Raw genomic sequence first — 18,098 nt, 5'->3', positions numbered from 1 at the left:
AACTCCTCACGTAGACAAGAAGTTCATATTCTGCGTTGTGATCGCTATTCAGGTGTACGTGATGTGTCTTGAAGTGATGTGCATTGCAGTAATTTAATTTTGAGGTAACAAAAGTATGAACCGAGGAAGCGAGAATCTATTTTGAAAGCGCTGCTTGCGTCTTGTTAGCCACAAACAAATGGAATGTAGTCGTATGGTCTCAGCTACAATCTGAGCTTCCAGCGATGATTGAGGCTTTAACATTTTTAGCCTTTCATGTTACTCTGCGCGAAAGAACAGCAAGCGATGATTGATTCGTCCCTAATAAAACAGAAGTTGTAGATGTTTGTTTGTTGCGTCCTTCTCGCTTAACCTTTTAAAAGTATAAAACCAGATGACTGCAGTTTGGGCATGGCAAATTATTGTGGAAGTGGGAAAGCATGAAAAAACCTGGGGAAAAAGAAGGTAAAACGTGTGTCCTATTGAGGGCAAAGATGCTTTTCCCATTAGTTTCAAGAGTGTCCAGATTGACCCCTCGTGTGCTCAAATACTTGTTCTCGGTTCATGTTTTTACCAAGACAGTTGATTTTTCAAGGACGTTTAAACGTTGAGATACAATTTTGTGTCTTTATGCGCACATGCACGTCACAGGAGACGGTGCAGTGCTAACAGCCGCCCTTCCACCTTAAAAGGGGTCTCTCTGAAGTACCTGTCAGAATCTGCTCCTCCGTCGAGCCTCGTCCAAAGGCTTGCCTGACCGAAGCCTGAAGCTATAAAAGGGTTCTGTCAACGTGAATTCCTGCGCTACCTTCCCCTTCGCCCTGCTGTGTGTTTAGAAAGATGGTCTGTTTTCTTAACGGCAAAAGATGTGGAAAATGTGCTGAAGTTTGCTGAAAGGAATTTAAAAGGAAATATTTTTGTCTTGGCATGTAGCACAGTTGTAAAAAGAATCATTTTTATGACATCCATCTGTTGCAGATTAAAATAGGTTGGAACTGGGGATTGTGAAGTGAGTTAGTACGGCGTGATAAGTAGGGTGACCGAAATAAATGCATTGAAATGGATTGGGTGACTGAAATAAATTGCTTTGTCGATCAGTATTAATAAGCTGAAAGCGGGAGGCTTTTAGGATATTCTCGTGATGTGAAAGAATGGTTTTCACCCCGTGTTTCTGGCAGGGGGCTGAGATTAGATGAGAAACATGCTCGATCGGAGGTGTTTCGGGGGCACGCCAGGCACTAGTCCAGTGGCGTGCGTGCCCTCCTGCACCTCTCTAATCGCATCCCCACAAAACAGCCTTTCACAGTTATTTACCTGCTTTTTGAAACTCACTCCTACTCTATGTATTTGAGTCTGAAAATTGTTCCTGCGTCTGTGCGTGTTCCCAAATGCTTATTCTGGTTAATCATTACTTCTGTGGCACAATTCTCTTTTTTTCTCCTGGTATCTGCGGTTGCGTTAGGAGCCAGTTTACCTGTGGGGGGGTTCCCGTGTGGGTGAACATCACCAAAGGATGTGCTGGTTTCAAATAGCCAATGTAATTTTGTGCCGTAATCGTAGATAAAGGCAAGAGGGCTGACGCATTTCACGCTCCCTTGCTTAACAGCACATCCCACAACCTAACCGAAAAATGAAAACGTGAGTTTATTTTTATTTTTTTTTTTTTAGCCTATAAATGCTAACGAGGCTTTAAGTGCGAATGTATGAATGCGGGCAGCTTAGGAGTGAGCATGTTTACAACATTATCCTGGATTTAGATACTCAGGCTTGAGTACTTCATCCGCTTTGTTCTACGGTTAGCTACACTTGCCCGGTTTCGTGGGGCTTTTTTCTTTTCCCCTTCAGCATGCCCCATTTCTGTGTCCCAGGCGGTAAAATGTAGCCATAGGACTTTTTCGCTCTTGGATATTGTTTTTTCTCCAGCGTGCAGCTCTGCGTTAAGCCAGTGTGTGTGCGTGAATATGAACTGTAGTCATGTAACTTTTTATGCCAAGCACAAATCCAAAGCCGATGTATGTTCTCGTAAGTAGCATAGCCAATAACAGGATTGGTCAATTATTTTCCAGAGCTTCTTTTGTGTGCATGTGTGTATCTCTCTCTCTCTCTCTCTCTCTCTAAAAACCCAGAAAACTATGGCTAGCAAGTTGATACATATATTTTTTTCTTGTTGCTAATATCAGTTACTATGATTTCTTGGGGTTTTTTTCTTTGTTTTTTGCTAAATATTGAACTTCAGCAATTATTGCACTATTTTGCTCACTCTGCGAGGTCTGTGGTTCTTTTCTGCCAGTATTGCCTTGTTTAAGTATGTGTATGCTAATAATGCAAAGTCAGTTTTCTTCACAATTTTATTCTCCTGCAGCGTAAAACGTGGAAACCTTTCACTGGTGATGAAGTTGTGCTCTCCTTTAAGCAGGAGTTAACTAGAGATTTTTTTTTTTGTCTTCTTATCTTTTTACAGTCTGACAGCAACGCAAGCTTCCTCCGAGCTGCCAGAGCTGGCAATCTGGACAAAGTAGTGGAATACCTGAAAAGTGGAATAGACATTAACACATGTAATCAGGTAAGATGTTTGAAGGGCAGAAGTTTGCAAGAGCGGGTTGCAAGAAACCCCCCTCGAAACCTATTTTTTTCAGGCTAGATTACTTCATGCAGATTCACCTCAAACTGTGTTTTCAGTCGTCTTCTTCAGCGGTATCTTTCTACAGGAGGCTGAAAATGTCTATGAAATTGTGCTGCTTTTAGTAAAGCTTTGTGTAAGCCCTTTTGGGCTCCTCTTTCTTGCCAGTGTCCCGCAGGTACGGACATATGTTAGCGAAGTACCTATAATCAAAACTTAAGGAATGCTTTGGTCGTCTAACACTAATGGACCCGCTATTGCGAAGTTCCAGTTCTAATTGAAACAGCGAGCGCTAAATATAGTTGTATTCTTCAAAATACTCCCGTTACGCAAAAAAAAGTTCTAGCTGAGCAAGTTGTTACGTAGTATTCTTTGGATGCAGGTAAATAGTGTGATAAAATATGCCTGGACATCAAGTTGAAGGTTCTCGGTAATTCTGGCTGGTTTCTTTGTCGAAAGCTACAGTTTAGATGTCCCGAGGCATCGGTCTTCAGCGAAACCCACCTCCCTCCCAGTCCGCTTGGTTTTGTATTGCGTGACAGAGTGAGATTGAACTCCCCGTCTGAACAGGAGGCTTGGAAAGCTGAGGCCCACCCGTTATCCCCTTTTCTTTCCCATACCGAGAGCGTCTCATTCTTGTATTTGTCCGGAGAAGCGAGACTATGCCAGCGCTCGCGGTTTTTTGCTCCGTTAGCCATTGCTCTTTCTTTATTGCATCCATTTATTAATCGTAACGAGGCATGCCCGTGTAACGGGCGTTCCCCATTTTAATGGAAGATACGCCTTTCTCCAGAGAACCTGCGTTGCAAACAGGGGTTGAAGAGCAATAGGTACTACAGCAAATTGACAGATGAGCAGAGGACGGCGGCGAGATGACTGTGACGAATAAATTCCACGGCGCGCCAGCTGTCAGGTTTTGAGTTTTGGCTTTTTTAAAGCTGTTTTGAAGACCTCTTTTCTGGCGTCTTCACAAGTGTTTAGTTTGAAAGAAAGTTCCAAATTTCTCGTTGCAAACATTTGTCTGAAGGACGGTGCGGACTGGCATCCTTGGCAGAGCCAAGGAAGAAGTTGAAAGCTATGTATAAAAAATGGTATCCTTAGCTTGCACGTGAAGACGTTGCTTGGAAGTTTTTAAAGTGAGGTGTGCTTGAATGAATAAGAAAAGCGAAGCTGGTAGAGACTAACTATGTTTTTCAGGCAGCAGCTTGCGAAGATGAATGCAGTAGTGTTTGAGTGGATTTCAAAATTGAATTGCAAAGCATTTTTCAGTCACCTAAAGAAGTTTCTTGCGAACATCATTTTTTTTTCATATTCAGTGTGTTATGTTTAAGCCCTGTAGCATGGGGACATTTTTTAGAGTCTGGGGCTTCTGTCATACCTAGAGCAAGAGCTCTCTTCCAGGACACACTCTCATTCATATGATAATAACAGCAATAACTTAAAAAAAGAAATTACAGGTCAAAATTTCTAACAACCTTTTTACTCTTCTTAAAGAAATAATCCTGGCCCCATTTACAATACGTTGGTACATGTTTCTCCAAAATAAAGAAATATAGTCCGTGTTTTCAGAGTTATGCTTAGTTTTCAGGGCTTGTTATTGCTTGGCTTGCTCATTAAATTAATGTGAATGCTGGGGGAATGGGATAGCAATTGAATAATTCATACCAAAGAGAGCAGATGTTAGCGAAATAAGTAGGTAAATTTGGACATTATCTGTGGATTTTATTAATGTTTTTTTATTCAGATCACTCAGTTAATATTTTAGTAAACAAATTTTAGAACTAAAATATTATTTGCTTGTACACAATACTCTATTAAAATTAGGTTTTTCAAATTTTTTCTATTTTGTGGTGAAAAGTACCATCTCAGTATCACTAAATAACGTAAAGACAGAAAAATGATGGGTAGTATGTGCTTTACTGAAGAAAAGAAAGAGAATTCCATTGTGAATCTGACTTCCCCCCCCGTCATTCACATTACTTTTACATTTTGATTTAATAAAAAGTACTCCCTTTTTGGCAGAGTATGTTTCAGGTGTAGGACGTTTGGAGCTGCTCTGTCCTTTGGGAAATGCGTAGGGATGGAATATACTAGTACCGGATAGCGGAAAAAATTGAAGTAAAAAAATATGATTTTAGGTTTTGCACAGAGAAAACACCCATATTTTCTTTCTCTTCTGATCGCTGTTCAGATTAAGACCAGAAATAATCAAGATTTTCCTTACCGTGTCCTGAGACACAGTTGCGGCTCCTAATGTAAATTATGTCCAGGAGCTGAGCTGCTAGTCGCTGTGGACATACCTATTATAAATAAATAGAATATTTAGGAAATAAAGCTGTATTTACCTTTGGAATTGGTAAGGAAATTATGTTATGACTCCATTAAGCTGTGACAGCTAATAAATTGCTCTCCAGGGCAGCTAGAAGGAAACAGGCTGCTGAAACAGCATTTCTAATTTTTTTTTTGAACGACTAAGGTGAAAGGTACACGTTTTCCAAGTCTGTCGTCAGACTGAAAGCTCGAGCTTGTTTCCTGCTCTGATAGGAACGTGGGCTTTAGAAGCCCTGGATTTCTTTGCTAGCAAAGAAATGCTACGAAAGCGTGGGTTTTCTTTGGTAGCGAGAGAAATTGGGAGTCTTCCTTCTTCTGAAAGAATTTTAACGAAGTCGTGGGGCAGTACGCCCTGGAATAGTACCCTGCCAGCGATGCTGATGGCAAATTCCCCAGTCTCTGGAATTTGGGTTGCAATTACTGTATCTCTGAAGCCTCGGTGAAGGAATGAAACTTTTGTTTTCTTCTTTGAGACCTGGAAGCCACTCGTGTGAAGATTATTAGTACGTTGCTTCAGAAACCTGTAAGGGGATTACTTCGAAGGGGCAGAAAGTGTTGTAATGAATTTTTCAAAGGCAGTGTTTATACATCTTCTTCCTATATCCTATACCCTAAACCTATTATTACAAGAAAGAGCTTTGTACTGTTTTAACCAGTCTCTTTTGCATTTCTGGTGCTTCTTTGACTTCAGTGGTTCAGCTCTAATGAAGACTTCCTTGGTCTGTTGGTTATTTAATGCCCAAATCCTATCTTGGCCTTCGTAAAATTTTAGAAGGAATTTTTCGCAACTGTGTGGTTAGTGCACGACCTCATGTATCTTCAGTGGGTTCTAACACTTCTTCATTTTGAAGTTCAAAGGAAGCAGGAGGAGGTTTAGCACTCCACAGGGCCAGTCTCCTCCTTTAGGAGCAGTTGCTGGAACCGTAGAGGTAATTGTTTCACCAAGAGCAAGATCAAAACCAACTCAAAACGTGCGCTCGCACGGTAGAAAGAGCATGGGGCAGCCTGGGCGTTGTAGGAATATTACATACTACTTTATCACAGCGAACGCAGTCTGGTCAGCCAATTGCTTTCCCTTAGCCATCCCACGCGAAGCACCTCATCCGCCGTGACCTGAGGTGCGGAAGTCTGAGGTTTCCCCTTGCTATTTTTGGGAGATCTCAGCCCGTAAGTAAACAGTCAGTGGGTGGTATTTTTAGCTGACGAGCTAACTTGTGTCCAAGCAGATTAAAATCTTGTAGCTCACTTGCATTAGCGATGCAACCCTCAGATGGTTAGAGAGTAGCCGTGGTTTTTCACCTTGTTTCAGAAAACTGCAAACTTCCGTATGTTTTTATGGTCAATCTTATCTATGACATAAATTGGTTTACATATTGTTATTAAAAAGGACTTAAATTTTCTGCTTCAGATGCTACCTCCCCTTTCAGGAAAGTTATTACTGCTGTAAAAACACACTGTTAAAGTTTCACCGCTGATATGACTGTAATGTGATAGAATATTTTAGCTTGGCTCTTTTGTAAGTCTGTCATACAAATCCAATTACTTTTGCTTCACAGCCTAGGGACCTACATTTGCAACGCTTACTGAAGTGACTAGTACCATCAAATTTAATAGGACTGTAGCCGTGACTTAAAACGAATATGCAAGTAAGTGTCTGCATTGGTCCTGAAAAATGTCTTGACATTCGAGTGAAATCAACGGCGTTTCTTTGAAGGGGGACTTGAACGCTCAGGCTGTATGGTGTCCAACCTTCCCCTAACTCTTAGCCAGATTTAATCAAAATGACCGCTAGCTGGACAACGGCTATGAATTTTGAAAGTAAAGTCGCTTAAAGGTTGTTTTTAAACAACGTTAGAATGGGTAAATCATTCAATAGAAATGTGACATAAGCTCTGTTTTTTGTAGCTCATGCATCATGAGATGGGCTAAAATGTCAGTGCACCATCTAAGTAGAAACTTCGAAGACTATTCACCTTCATAGACTACAGCCTCAGGTTCAGCTTGTTGGCAGCACAGTTCATTCGGTTTGACTCCAACAGTGGAAGAGCTGCAAAGAGGAAGAGTTCCTGGTAAAAAGATGGAGGTATTCAGGGAGAGTTTGGGAGCAGAGGAGAAGACTGTGAACATGCTGCCCCTGACACGCATCGACTGTGCTGTCTGTCTTGGGCAAGGGTTCTGTGAATAACCACTGTTAATGAAAGGTGTCGTTGGCGGGGCATCCCTGGTTGTACTCCCATGTGCCTGCACAGAGCAATTACAAGGAAAAACTCCTGTGCTTTGGCTACATTTGGGAACGTAATGAGTGTGCCTATGCTGTTAAATGGCCTGCCTCCCCAGTTTCACCCCTGGGTTCCCCAGCCATCCACGCTGTACGTGTATTGGTTGGCTCTCAGGCTCCTTCTGGCGTAAAGCGGCCGGTTTTCTCTCAGGTGAGACCTGGGAGCCGTTCAGGGGATGTTCAGCGCAGGCACCGCTCTCCTCGCGCAGCAGGGAAAGCCTGCGCTGGGGCTGCTGCTGCTGCTCCTCACGGTCCCCCGGCATATCCGAGCAAACCTTGATCCCGTGAGCCTTGTCTCAGGCCATGAGCCACATTCTGCACAACTTACCGGTGGCAAATTTAAAAATAAAATAAAATAAAATAAAAAAATCCCTCCTCTTTAGTAGCCCGTGGTACGGAACGCATCTTATTTCAGGAACTTTCACCCAGAGAAAACAAACACGCGCACGCTGCGTCGCTGGGACACGGTGCACCGCATGGGAGCAGGAGAAGCCTTGCGGGCAGGCGGTGCGTGGGGTGGGGTGCCCAGGCTGCTGTAGGGAGACCTAGCGCAGGCGGCACGTCAGCTGTGCCGCGCCGGGCCGCGCCGCGCTGCCTGGGGGGCGAGGGCACAGGGGCACAGAGAGACAGCCCGGCATAGGAATTTGGGGTGTGAGGGATAGATTTTAAAAGTTCCTTGGTATTCTCAAGATCTCCAAGTCCTTGATTCTGTGGAAAATTAGCTGTGTGTTCGATTTTAGAACTACTTTTAAGTCCTTATTAATTTAATTTCAGCATGCAGCTAAAGTGCTGGTCTGAAGAAGGCTGTTTTCCTCAACTGGAGCTTTAAACTATCCAAATGTTGTCTATACCACCGAGAAAACCTCCATAAAATTCCTTGCTCCTTTTCTGATGCTTATATGCTGACGTTCAGACTGGAATAATGTCAAAACTAACTAAAAACCCCACAATTGTGGCCACTATTTATTTTTGGAAAAAGAGTAGATGGAAGAATAAGAAATGAAATCATCTGAAATATTTTGAGACATTACCTTCCCTGCTGAAGAAAAGCTGCAGGGCGGTTAAAGTAGGCATGTGTCAAATGGAAGTTAGGACACGAAAGTGAGAGCAGTTCTGTTGTCTGTGCCAAGGAATTTAATGATGAACAGGATAAGAACTGGGGCTTTCCATGTGCTGCTTGTTGAAAACATACAGAAAGAATCTCGTCTTACTGTCTAGAAGAAAGTTTCCATTAAAAGACCGACTGTCAAGAAAAAACTTGCCGGCTTACGTGGGACACAACCTGGCGAACTTCAAGTTCCCCAGTTAGGAGAGAGTAAACCTAGACTCAAGTTCTTACATTCAAATAGATCCAGCAAATTTTATGTCTTCATTATAAGCGCCAGTATCAGCGAAACGATCACCCCCAGGACGGAGCACAGTTAATATCATAATTACTTGGAACCATTACAAGTTTTTTGCCCAGTGTTCACGTCCTCTTGCTTGCTGCGAGAGGAATATGACTAGGGTTGCTGGAGAGCTCTCTTCTCTGGAAAGTGCTTCCCATCCGCAGCTGGCTGGCAAAGCTCCTCTTGCACCGCGTAGGTGAAATGGGAGCCAGATGAATGCAAACGTCGGAACAGATGCTGCGTGATTTCTTAGTGGCTTGCAAGAGGTGAAGCGTTCCTGGGTGATAGGCGGCAACACCACCAACTTGCAGAATCCGTGGGTTTTCGCTGTGGTTAAGACCCAAAGCTGGACTTACACCTGCACTTATTCGGGTAAAAAAAGTGGTTGACTAGTGTGCAAAACAGCAAAATCCCGTATTAGCATGATTTGATTACATAATTTTACCTGACATCTGGGTTGAGTTAACTCAGGAATTTTCTAGACTCTATGAAGCGTTTGGAGCTCTTGACAAACAGTACAAACCAAAAAACGCTAAAATAGCCCCTTCAGATCTATGAATAAAATTAATCTCTAATTTGGATTGTCTCAGCCCCGTTAGCCGGGAAGAACTTCTCTCTGTGCACTGGCTAATCTGTTTCATTTGAAGACATTGATTACTCTGTGGGAGTTCCCAAGTGCAGAGAATGAACTGAGATGGGCATCCTACGTCGTCAGGACGGGCGAGCCTGACTTCTTGGCCTTCACCAGCCATCGAGCACGAACAGGCCCTTCAGCTTCTTGCAAACTCCGATTCTGGTGCCGTCTAAAATTGCTCACAAGGCTTTTTTCGTAACGAAACCCCTCAGCTTCTGTTGATGAAGCGTCACCGGTGTAGTGTCAATTTTATTAGGAGTGGGAGCAGACTCCTCTTCTAGAGGTTAGGGCACAGTGAATAAGCCATGGCAGCTGCTACTGCAGCCTTAGAGTTATTCCTCCTCCTCCAAGGGGTTTGGATGGGGTGTCTACGTGGTTGTGTTCCAGCTGCCTAGGGGGGAAAGCTAACGCACGCTGTGCGAAACACAGGGGGTTGCTTTATTTTTAAGAGTGGGAGATCTGAATGCTCTGTCAAAAATGAAGCCTTGTCTGTGCGGGATTTTTTTTCCCCTCGGTATAACGCTATTTTTAGACTCGATCCCGTCTCGGGAAACGGCACGCGGCGTTAAGAGTAAGCTTTTCTGAACAGGGGTGGCACAGGAGGATGCTTTCTTCGGTTTTAGCGTTTGTTTCTCGGATCCTAAGTTTTCATGGATACCTGTCTTTATAGATAATCAAAGTAGTTCCCCAATTTAACGGTTTCCAAAATCTGATGGAACTTAATGTTTCTGGATATACTGAACCCAGGGATTAATTACCGTTATTAATATAGTTATATCGTTAATAATTAGTTATTATTTAATTACGCTTTGTTGAATGCTACCTTCAGATCAAGTTAAATTATTATGGAATTGCTTACTCTAATCTGAATTCAAGCACCATCATCTACTCTGACAATCATAAATCATTTCTAGTTCTTTATTTCTGGAGAGAGTTAGAAATGTCAGGGGACAATTCCCCTGTTCTAAAAACAGTCCCTTTAAAAAAATCTAATTGCTGGTATTTTATAGGATGAAAAACTGATAGCGGTTGGAAATCCCTCGATTCCTTTAAAGCTGTTTTCCTTACGTTACAAATGTAGCTATTTTAGGATGTGTAGCAAGAGAAAACCACTTGCTTCTGAAGCAGCGTTCAAAACGTTGCCTAGGAAAATGAACTGTAATTTTACAGTATGCATTTGTGCAGCCCGTAGTTCTAGCAGCAGTTGTCCCAAAAATCTGACCAAGTCCAAGGGTTCGTCGGCTGTCCGCTGTGTTTTGGAACAAGAATTGGTAATCCAAAAGGCAACGTAAAGTAACGTTTCCCCATCTCGTCTTTGGAGGCTTGTCAGTTTTCACGGTGATAGAGTTACTTTCTTGGAAGGAAAAATTTGATGGATTTTGGCATTTGTTTTGAAGAAGCCTTCCGTATTCACAAGGAACGTGTGAGGTCTGATACCTTGAACAGAACAGGATTCAAATATTAGGTAGTTTTGGGGGGCCTCCACCTCCAAGGCTCTTTCAAACTTAATATCTGTTCGGCTTTTGCTCTCATTTTGTTGGCTTCTTTTTAATTTGATTGGTGTCTTTATGGCTTCAGTTACAGCGAGACAGAGCACCAGCTATTAATTGCTCCCTCATTTAGCCCAAATGGAAAGCAGCTAGCACTCCCAGCAGTGCTAACTATAGGTTGAAGTAGCACTGTAGTCATAATGAGGTCGACAGTATCACATGTCGATGTCACTCAGTAGGTTAATTCATTTTCATGAATTCGTAGGCTATAAAGCAACAGAAAGGGAGGATTTTCGCAATCTGAAATGATTTTTCTTTTTTTCAACCGTCCACTTTATTTCTGTGTGATATTTTTGGGAAAAACTTCAACAAACCTTCGGACTTGAGAAGGCCATGCCCAGCTCTCTGATGTGCCCTTTCCCAAATCCTTCTTGAAAAGAGGTTGACCACAGGCACGTTTTACTTCTCCAAGAGATTTACTCAGAGGAGAGAATTTGCAGCAACCTTAGACTGACATCTGTTAAAGAGATGGAGGAAAGTATTTGACTTTAACAAAGACTGCGATACTGCTTTTTAGTCTCAGCCTCTACTGGTGAGTGCAGATGCCTTCTTAACTCTGGCAAAACATGTCAAGGAGTTAGCACCACCATGCAGAGTTAGTCACAACAGCTTCTTGATTTTCATTGTGTCTGTAACTTACGTGTTGCTATTGGCCTGTTAGAATATGCGTAAGCCTGTGAACACGGCATCAGTGGAAGGAACTTGGTAAAAGCGCATTGCATTTCACGCTTCAAGAGGATGTCGAAACATTAAAAAAATAAAGGTTTGTATTGTTTTATGGTTGTTGACTTTCACGATGTTTTTTTCTGCGAGTGGCTTAAATGCCTTTCTAACCTTGTGTGGCAAAGGCAAGAGTAATTAGAAACTCAAATGTTGGCAGATCTTCCTGGAAAGCGTTGCATCCCGACTTCCATCAGAGTCGATGGGGGTTATAAGGGGTCAGACTCTTAGCGTAAGGGGAAGAAGAGGGTTAATTCTGTTGACATGCGTTCTTGCTTCCTAATGTTCTTAAAGATAGTAAGTACTTAATGAATACCTTCAAACGGAAGTAAACTTCAGGGAAGTAAGAATCATTATATTTAAGAAAGGCTGTTTTCTGTAGTGCCAAGACCATTATATACTGAACTAACATGAGCAAATGTTCACCCGTGTAAAGAATTTTTCCCCACTTCCTTCAAACACTTCCTTTCCCCCATCTAAACATTTTTATGTTCCTTGTACTTCTCGCTAGGTCTCACCAGCAGAAGGTGAGTAAAGCTTTCTAGGGCTACCAGGTTATCGTCTATACCTGTCACAGCTGAGCTCAGAGGGGAGGGTGTAAAAGCTCACACTGTGCCCACGTTGCAGCTTTGGTATGCAGTTCGCCAGTGAAGCTGCGGTAATGCTAGACGACTGCTGGGGCTGTATAGTGTCTTTTTAATACGTCGATACCGCTACAGAAGAAGCGATCCTGGCCTTGCCCTGGCTTGGTGGTCATGCTTCCACACCGTGCTCTCTCCTGCGCCGGCAGAAGCGTGTGCGCAGCCTCACACCGAACGATCGGGGGACCTGATCTGCAGAAAGGGGATGGAAATGAGCAGAGGAGAGGACAGGAGAAGCGGATGCACTTCTGGTAGCAGAGCTGACTCCGCTGATTTAAAACGTTCTTTGAACTATAGGTTGATCTGATGCTCTGCCAAGAAGTTGCCTTTCCGTGGGGTCGCTTTGCTTTGGCGTAACAGGGTTAGGCAGGACTAGTATAAGCCATTATTGCTGTTGGATGTTATCAGCGATCTGGGTGATGTCCCAGAAGGAGTAAGTGGCACAGCAGGACTGACGCTGAACTGGGCAGCGGCTGAAGAACTTCCATTCCGTGAGGATCGCTCCATGAGGCGACTGAATACGAAGGCAGAAGTAGCGTGGACTTCCTTGGGTGATTTTCAGACGATAGCAGTAAGACTTAGTGCCTGTCTTACAGGGAAAAAAGTGACTGACTTTCGATTGGCTTGGGAAGGTTGGTGATTTCTGTGATGTACGAGAAATCTGTGGGCTTTTCTGGTGTGGTGAAAATACGTAGGGTGACACCGTAATAAGTGCTGTGAGCAGCAGTGGTCTGTGTGCACGCTTGTAGCACTCTACGGGATACAGAATGTTGATGCCTCTAGCTCAGTGGTAGAGGAGAAAAAGAACCGAGGGAATCGGGCTCCGCAGGGAAACACTTGAAGAACCAAGCTTGGAAGGCTTAGTATTATGTTTTTTTATGAGAGTTAGAATTACAAAAGAGCCTCTAAAAGAAAGGTAGTTATGGTATACGTATGGTATACGTGGGGTGGAGCAGTCCCTATGCTGTACAGTTTTGCTTAGCAGACAACTAATTTCATCTCCCCCGCTCCCCCAACTTTTTGGTAGGCATGGGAGAGAGAAAGGGAGGTGTCAGAAACCTTTGTTGTTCCGAAGTACAAGAATCCAGTTGACAGGAATGGAGGAGTTGCACTGATTAAATCTGAGCTTCCGTCGTCACGAGTAGCAGGGATCAGCCACGTGGGTTGGGAAATAATTACAGCATTGGTTCTGATTATGGAGGAACAAAGCTCGCTTTAAGGCTTCAGTCACGCTGGCCCTCAGCACTTAAAGTGCGGTGCTTGCTTCTGCTGCTGCTTGCCCCGGCTTACTTTATTTAGGGAATTACAGAATTTGAATATGTACAGTAGGAACTGTATTTAGGCTATAGTTTCTCTCTGTAACCTTTTTACTGGACCTCATGTATTCATTTTGCTGTGTTTTAATGAATAAAAAAAGCCTCTGAGCAACCTGATCTGGTTGAAGACGTCCCTGCCCACGGCAGGGGGGTTGGACTAGATGACCTTTAGAGGTCCCTTCCAACCCAAACCGTTCTAGGATTCTATATGTTGCAAAGAAACTCACGTAATCTTTGCAGCAATATTAGCTTTCAGCTGCTTAATGTGGTATCACTAGATATGTGTCTTAGAGGTACGAATACAGGTATTTTAAGAGATTGCTACTGATTAAGCGCTGGGACGAGCCTTGCTTTCTCCATACTTCGGCAGGTGGTAAACTAAAAAAGAAGCTTGCCCTCAACGTTTTGCATTCAGAGGCGTGTGCGCACGCGCGTAATTCGTGTGGGCCATGCAAAATTGCCGTTTCTGTGCTGTTTGTGGACTTCAGTCTGCTCGCAAAGAGTGAAAAAGGTTAATAGCATGCCATAGCGATACATCAGCTTTGTACAACTGTAAGGAGTCAAAGGTACCGTTCGTACTCTCATAGAAAGTGTTGATGACTGAATCTGTGAGATTAGATACGAGAACAGGTCTTTGCTCTCAAACAACGAGAAGAACACTGTGTTTCCCCACAAAATACTGTTTCAAAGCTTTCAACCGCTGTAGGTAGTAATTATGGTTATTGAGTACTCAGCTGAGATTAAAAAAACCAAGGAAGATCAGAGCTTTCTGAAATGTTTTCAGCCTGCAAAAAATTCACTGACATGTACAGTGTTCCTCATCTTGATGATTATGGTCAACCTCACCACGTAATTTTGGCTAAGAATTTACGCTTGATCCAGGGCATGGCACTACTGCCATCCCTGGGCTCTGCAGCTCAGCAGTAAGAGCGTTCCTCTGGAATAAGGAAGATCTGGTTGCTGCTGCTTTACCCGCATAATGGGATTTGAAACCACATTTCTCATTAACATTTCCTAACTACCAGGCTGTGTAAGGGTATTCTTCTTCTTTTGGCAGCTTGTGAATGTAGCCTTCCTTCAGTTCCTTGGCTTTTCTCATAGTTGCGCTTCTGAATTTGACCACAAAATCTGCCCGTGCTGCTTACGTGAATGTAGAATTAAACGGAGTTACTTCAGAAATGCATTTGGATTGCTGCGTCTGCAGCCATTGGACCCACTCCCGTTAAATGCCTCCTGTGAAGTGCTAAGTGCTTTAAAATCCTACTGGGAATTACAAGCGTGAACTGCCTCTGTGGAGGGACGAATAAAAGACCAGAAAGCTGCTTGTTTATTTCGCAATTTAAATGACTACGGACTGCTTTGAGACAAGGAGAGTGATAAAAATTGCATAGTGCTAAACTTGCTGCAGGTTACTCAAATATCTGGGTATCACTTGTGATGCTTGCAATATGGAAAAGGGGAGAATGCTTGAGGGCAGTGGGAGTATCTGCTGCTGTCACCTGCCTGACGTACCATGAAAAATACCGTCGGATTGTGAAAAACAGGTTGGCAATTCAGTTACAATAGGCTGTCATTTTATATTTTTCCCTTGGGTGGAATAGGGATAGTAGGAAGAGGAAGACCCGGTTTCCGTGGCTGGAATTTGTACGAGATAAAGTATCCTACTCCTATTTAACGTGAAAAGGGTTTAGACGCTAACTTTCTTAGGTTGCTTTTTTTGAAAATCCTAGCTCTTATTTCATTAATTTCCTTTTTGAATGAGGTTGCAAAACCTCAAAGTTTAGTGAAGACCTGCTCATCAGAAACCAGCAGAGGTACTGAGTCAAGGATCAATATAACTTGCAAGCCACTCGTAATCGACAACCGTTTTGGCTTTCTGTTCAATACCAGTTATCCCAGAGGAGGGGAGGAGAGTCCGGGGTTCAGGACAGCTGCATTAGCCTGGAATAATCCTGATTGAATAGACACATCCTGTGTAAATTTGGCTAAGTCCTGCGATTTCTCTATGTTGGCAATACCTCCGTGGGGCTGGATAAGGTTACAGTAAAGAGAAGGCAGATATGCCCTCAAATTTTGAAATAATGGGCTCCATGGAGATACCCAAGGTAGTAGCCTGGGGAAACGCGAAACTGTCAGAAAGGAAGGAATCTCTTATGGGTCCTTGCAAAACATGGTTTGTTTTGATGTCTTTGTTGCTATGAGAAAAAAGTTATTGGAGAAGTTTGTCACACAGTGCCTTGGCTTAACTAGCCAAGTCCAAAATATCTGACTTATGTAGACAGTCAGCTAAGAGATGTAATAGTATTCCAGCTACTAATCTTCTTCTTGTACAGGGGTAAGGTAGGAATGTGTATCTTCAGAGCCGATATTTGTAATTGATATGGCTCTTGTGCTTACAGAATGGACTCAATGCTCTGCACCTGGCGGCAAAAGAAGGCCATGTGGGACTGGTACAAGAATTATTGGAAAGAGGGTCAGCTGTGGATTCTGCCACTAAGGTAATTCATGCATGTCTGTAAGTTTATTCACAAAAAGGAGAAGTCAAATACGTGGGAGAAATTGAGAAAAGAACGGATTAAAGTACGTAATAATATAAATACCTCACTGATATTTAAAATGTTATTTCTATTACGGCCTGCGAGTCTGCGTTCTTTGCTGCAGCTCATCGGTAGTAAATGAAGAGGGAAAGGGAAATATTTTTACAGTCTGTTTACAGGGGAAGCGTTAAAAGGTTTTAGCAATGCCAAATTTTTCATGATTTCCAACGACTGGTCCCCATTATAGAGAGAGTGAATATAGCTCAAACGAGTAGATTTTTTCAAATCTGTGAAACTGGGTAATTGGCTGTATCTTATGCGGAGCCTTTTCGCTCAAGGGCACAATGGAAAAAACACCTGTGTGACGATTCGTTTCGCCTTCAGCCTTTCCACGGGCAGGCACACGCGTATGTCCAAAACATTCACTCAGCATGTTATTTGTCTGCGGGTGGTAAATTCCTTGTGATGGGCCGGATTTGTTGGCTTGAACGATGTAATGTTTGACTCCTGGTGTCTAGGTTGGCTGGCCGTGCTCAGCCGTTGCATTCAGTTGCCACCACTGTGTCCCTGCGGCTCTCTTATTTTTTTTATATGATACCTGACACATTATATGATACCTGACACACAGGATCTCCATCAAGGTTAACGCGTGGTCCTCAGCTCAGAGCGCTCCTTGCTGAACTTGTGATTTCCATCAGTGATGGAAAAACAGAAGTTCCCTCCTTCAAAAACATCTTTAAGTCACCCCTCGGTGAAGCTGTTGGTAGAACCACCAGGTTCTAGATAGGACTTTGGGGTTTTGTTCTGGTTTTATGAACCTTGTTTGTTTATTAAAGCCATTTAAATATTGCTCTCCGGATGAGAGATTGGCCTGGAAAAAATACAAGGCTCTTATAAAAGCAGTGGTCTACTGCACTGCTGCTGTCTTGTGAGAGATTATTTTTATCGTGCAGTGCATCTCTTAACTTAAAGTTAACACCTTTCAAAAATGACGCATTTTAATTTTATGCCAATTAGAGAAGAGAAAAAAAGGTTTATCTTCCGCCTTTAAAAGGTTGCTTTCTGTTACTTAACAATCAGATCTTCCTTTTGGGTCTTGTACTGGGAAATCTCATTTTACATGTGATTCACAGCTTGAATTTTAGGACTCCTAGGTTTCAGCTACCTTCTACAAGGCGTGATCTCTGGACCTGAACAAAAGAACCCGTTAGCCCCGTACTAAACTTTGCCTAGAAGTTTGTCCCATGCCCCAATCACATTCCATAATTTCACTCAAAAGTTACGTTAGGATGTTACACAACCGCTCAAGAAATCTCCATGGCTGCTACTACCAGTTCTATCCCGTGATGTTTACGGAACATCATGGAACTGTGAGGTAAAACTGTACACGAAAAATGAACGTTATAAAGAACTGCTGGCTGAAATCATTCCTAAAGAAGGGTAACGTCTTTCGTTTTTTTCCCTCCCTATAACAGAAAGGGAATACAGCCCTGCACATTGCATCCTTAGCAGGACAAGCTGAAGTTGTCAAAGTTCTGGTTAAGGAAGGAGCCAATATTAATGCACAGTCTCAGGTATGATGCTATTTTCCTTTCTCTCTTCTAAAAGTTATTTGGTGAAATTTTATAAGATAGATCTGATGTTAGGCAGTGATTCCAAACAGCCAAGCCTGAGAAATCCGTCAAATTGAGGTTTACATAGCATTCAACGGTAAGTAAAATAAAAGTAAATAACAAATTGAAGTCTTTATATACTCATTGTGTGATACAGGAACTCTCGCTGTTGTTGAGTGAAGTCTTTTAGGAATTCTTAGTGTGCTTTAATAAATTGTTTCAGAAATTTTTCAAAGCGTAGAAATATTACATCATATGTTTGGGTTGGATTTGGTGAGCAGTAACCAAGAAGATAATTTCTCAAAGACTTGATTTGTAGAATTGCTTTTCATGGTTATTTGTTGGCCAAAAATTTGCAGATAGCTTTGCCGCAGGCTTCTGAACTCATTTAAATCAAAAGTTTGGAAGGTACGTTGCAACTGGGGAAATCCACCTTGCGCTGGCAGGCAAGCCGACTGTAAAAAGGGCCCTGTTACTTCCGCTGACGGGAA

General features: G+C 42.8%; 1 protein-coding gene across 1 annotated transcript in view; it reads left to right on the top strand.

Annotated features, from left to right (window-relative positions):
- The window catches only part of ANK2 (ankyrin 2, neuronal), a 329,331-nt gene that overhangs the window by 163,835 nt on the left and 147,398 nt on the right, over window positions 1–18,098 (top strand). The window contains exons 2-4 of the mRNA XM_009320420.1: window positions 2,441–2,542; window positions 15,857–15,955; window positions 17,470–17,568. Coding sequence (XP_009318695.1) covers window positions 2,441–2,542; window positions 15,857–15,955; window positions 17,470–17,568 — 300 coding nt within the window. The remainder of the gene's footprint in view (window positions 1–2,440; window positions 2,543–15,856; window positions 15,956–17,469; window positions 17,569–18,098) is intronic.

Source organism: Pygoscelis adeliae, unplaced genomic scaffold, assembly GCF_000699105.1.
Source record: "Pygoscelis adeliae isolate BGI_AS28 unplaced genomic scaffold, ASM69910v1 Scaffold143, whole genome shotgun sequence".
NCBI classification, from domain to species: domain Eukaryota; kingdom Metazoa; phylum Chordata; class Aves; order Sphenisciformes; family Spheniscidae; genus Pygoscelis; species Pygoscelis adeliae.
This window is presented reverse-complemented; position numbering and strand designations above follow the sequence as displayed.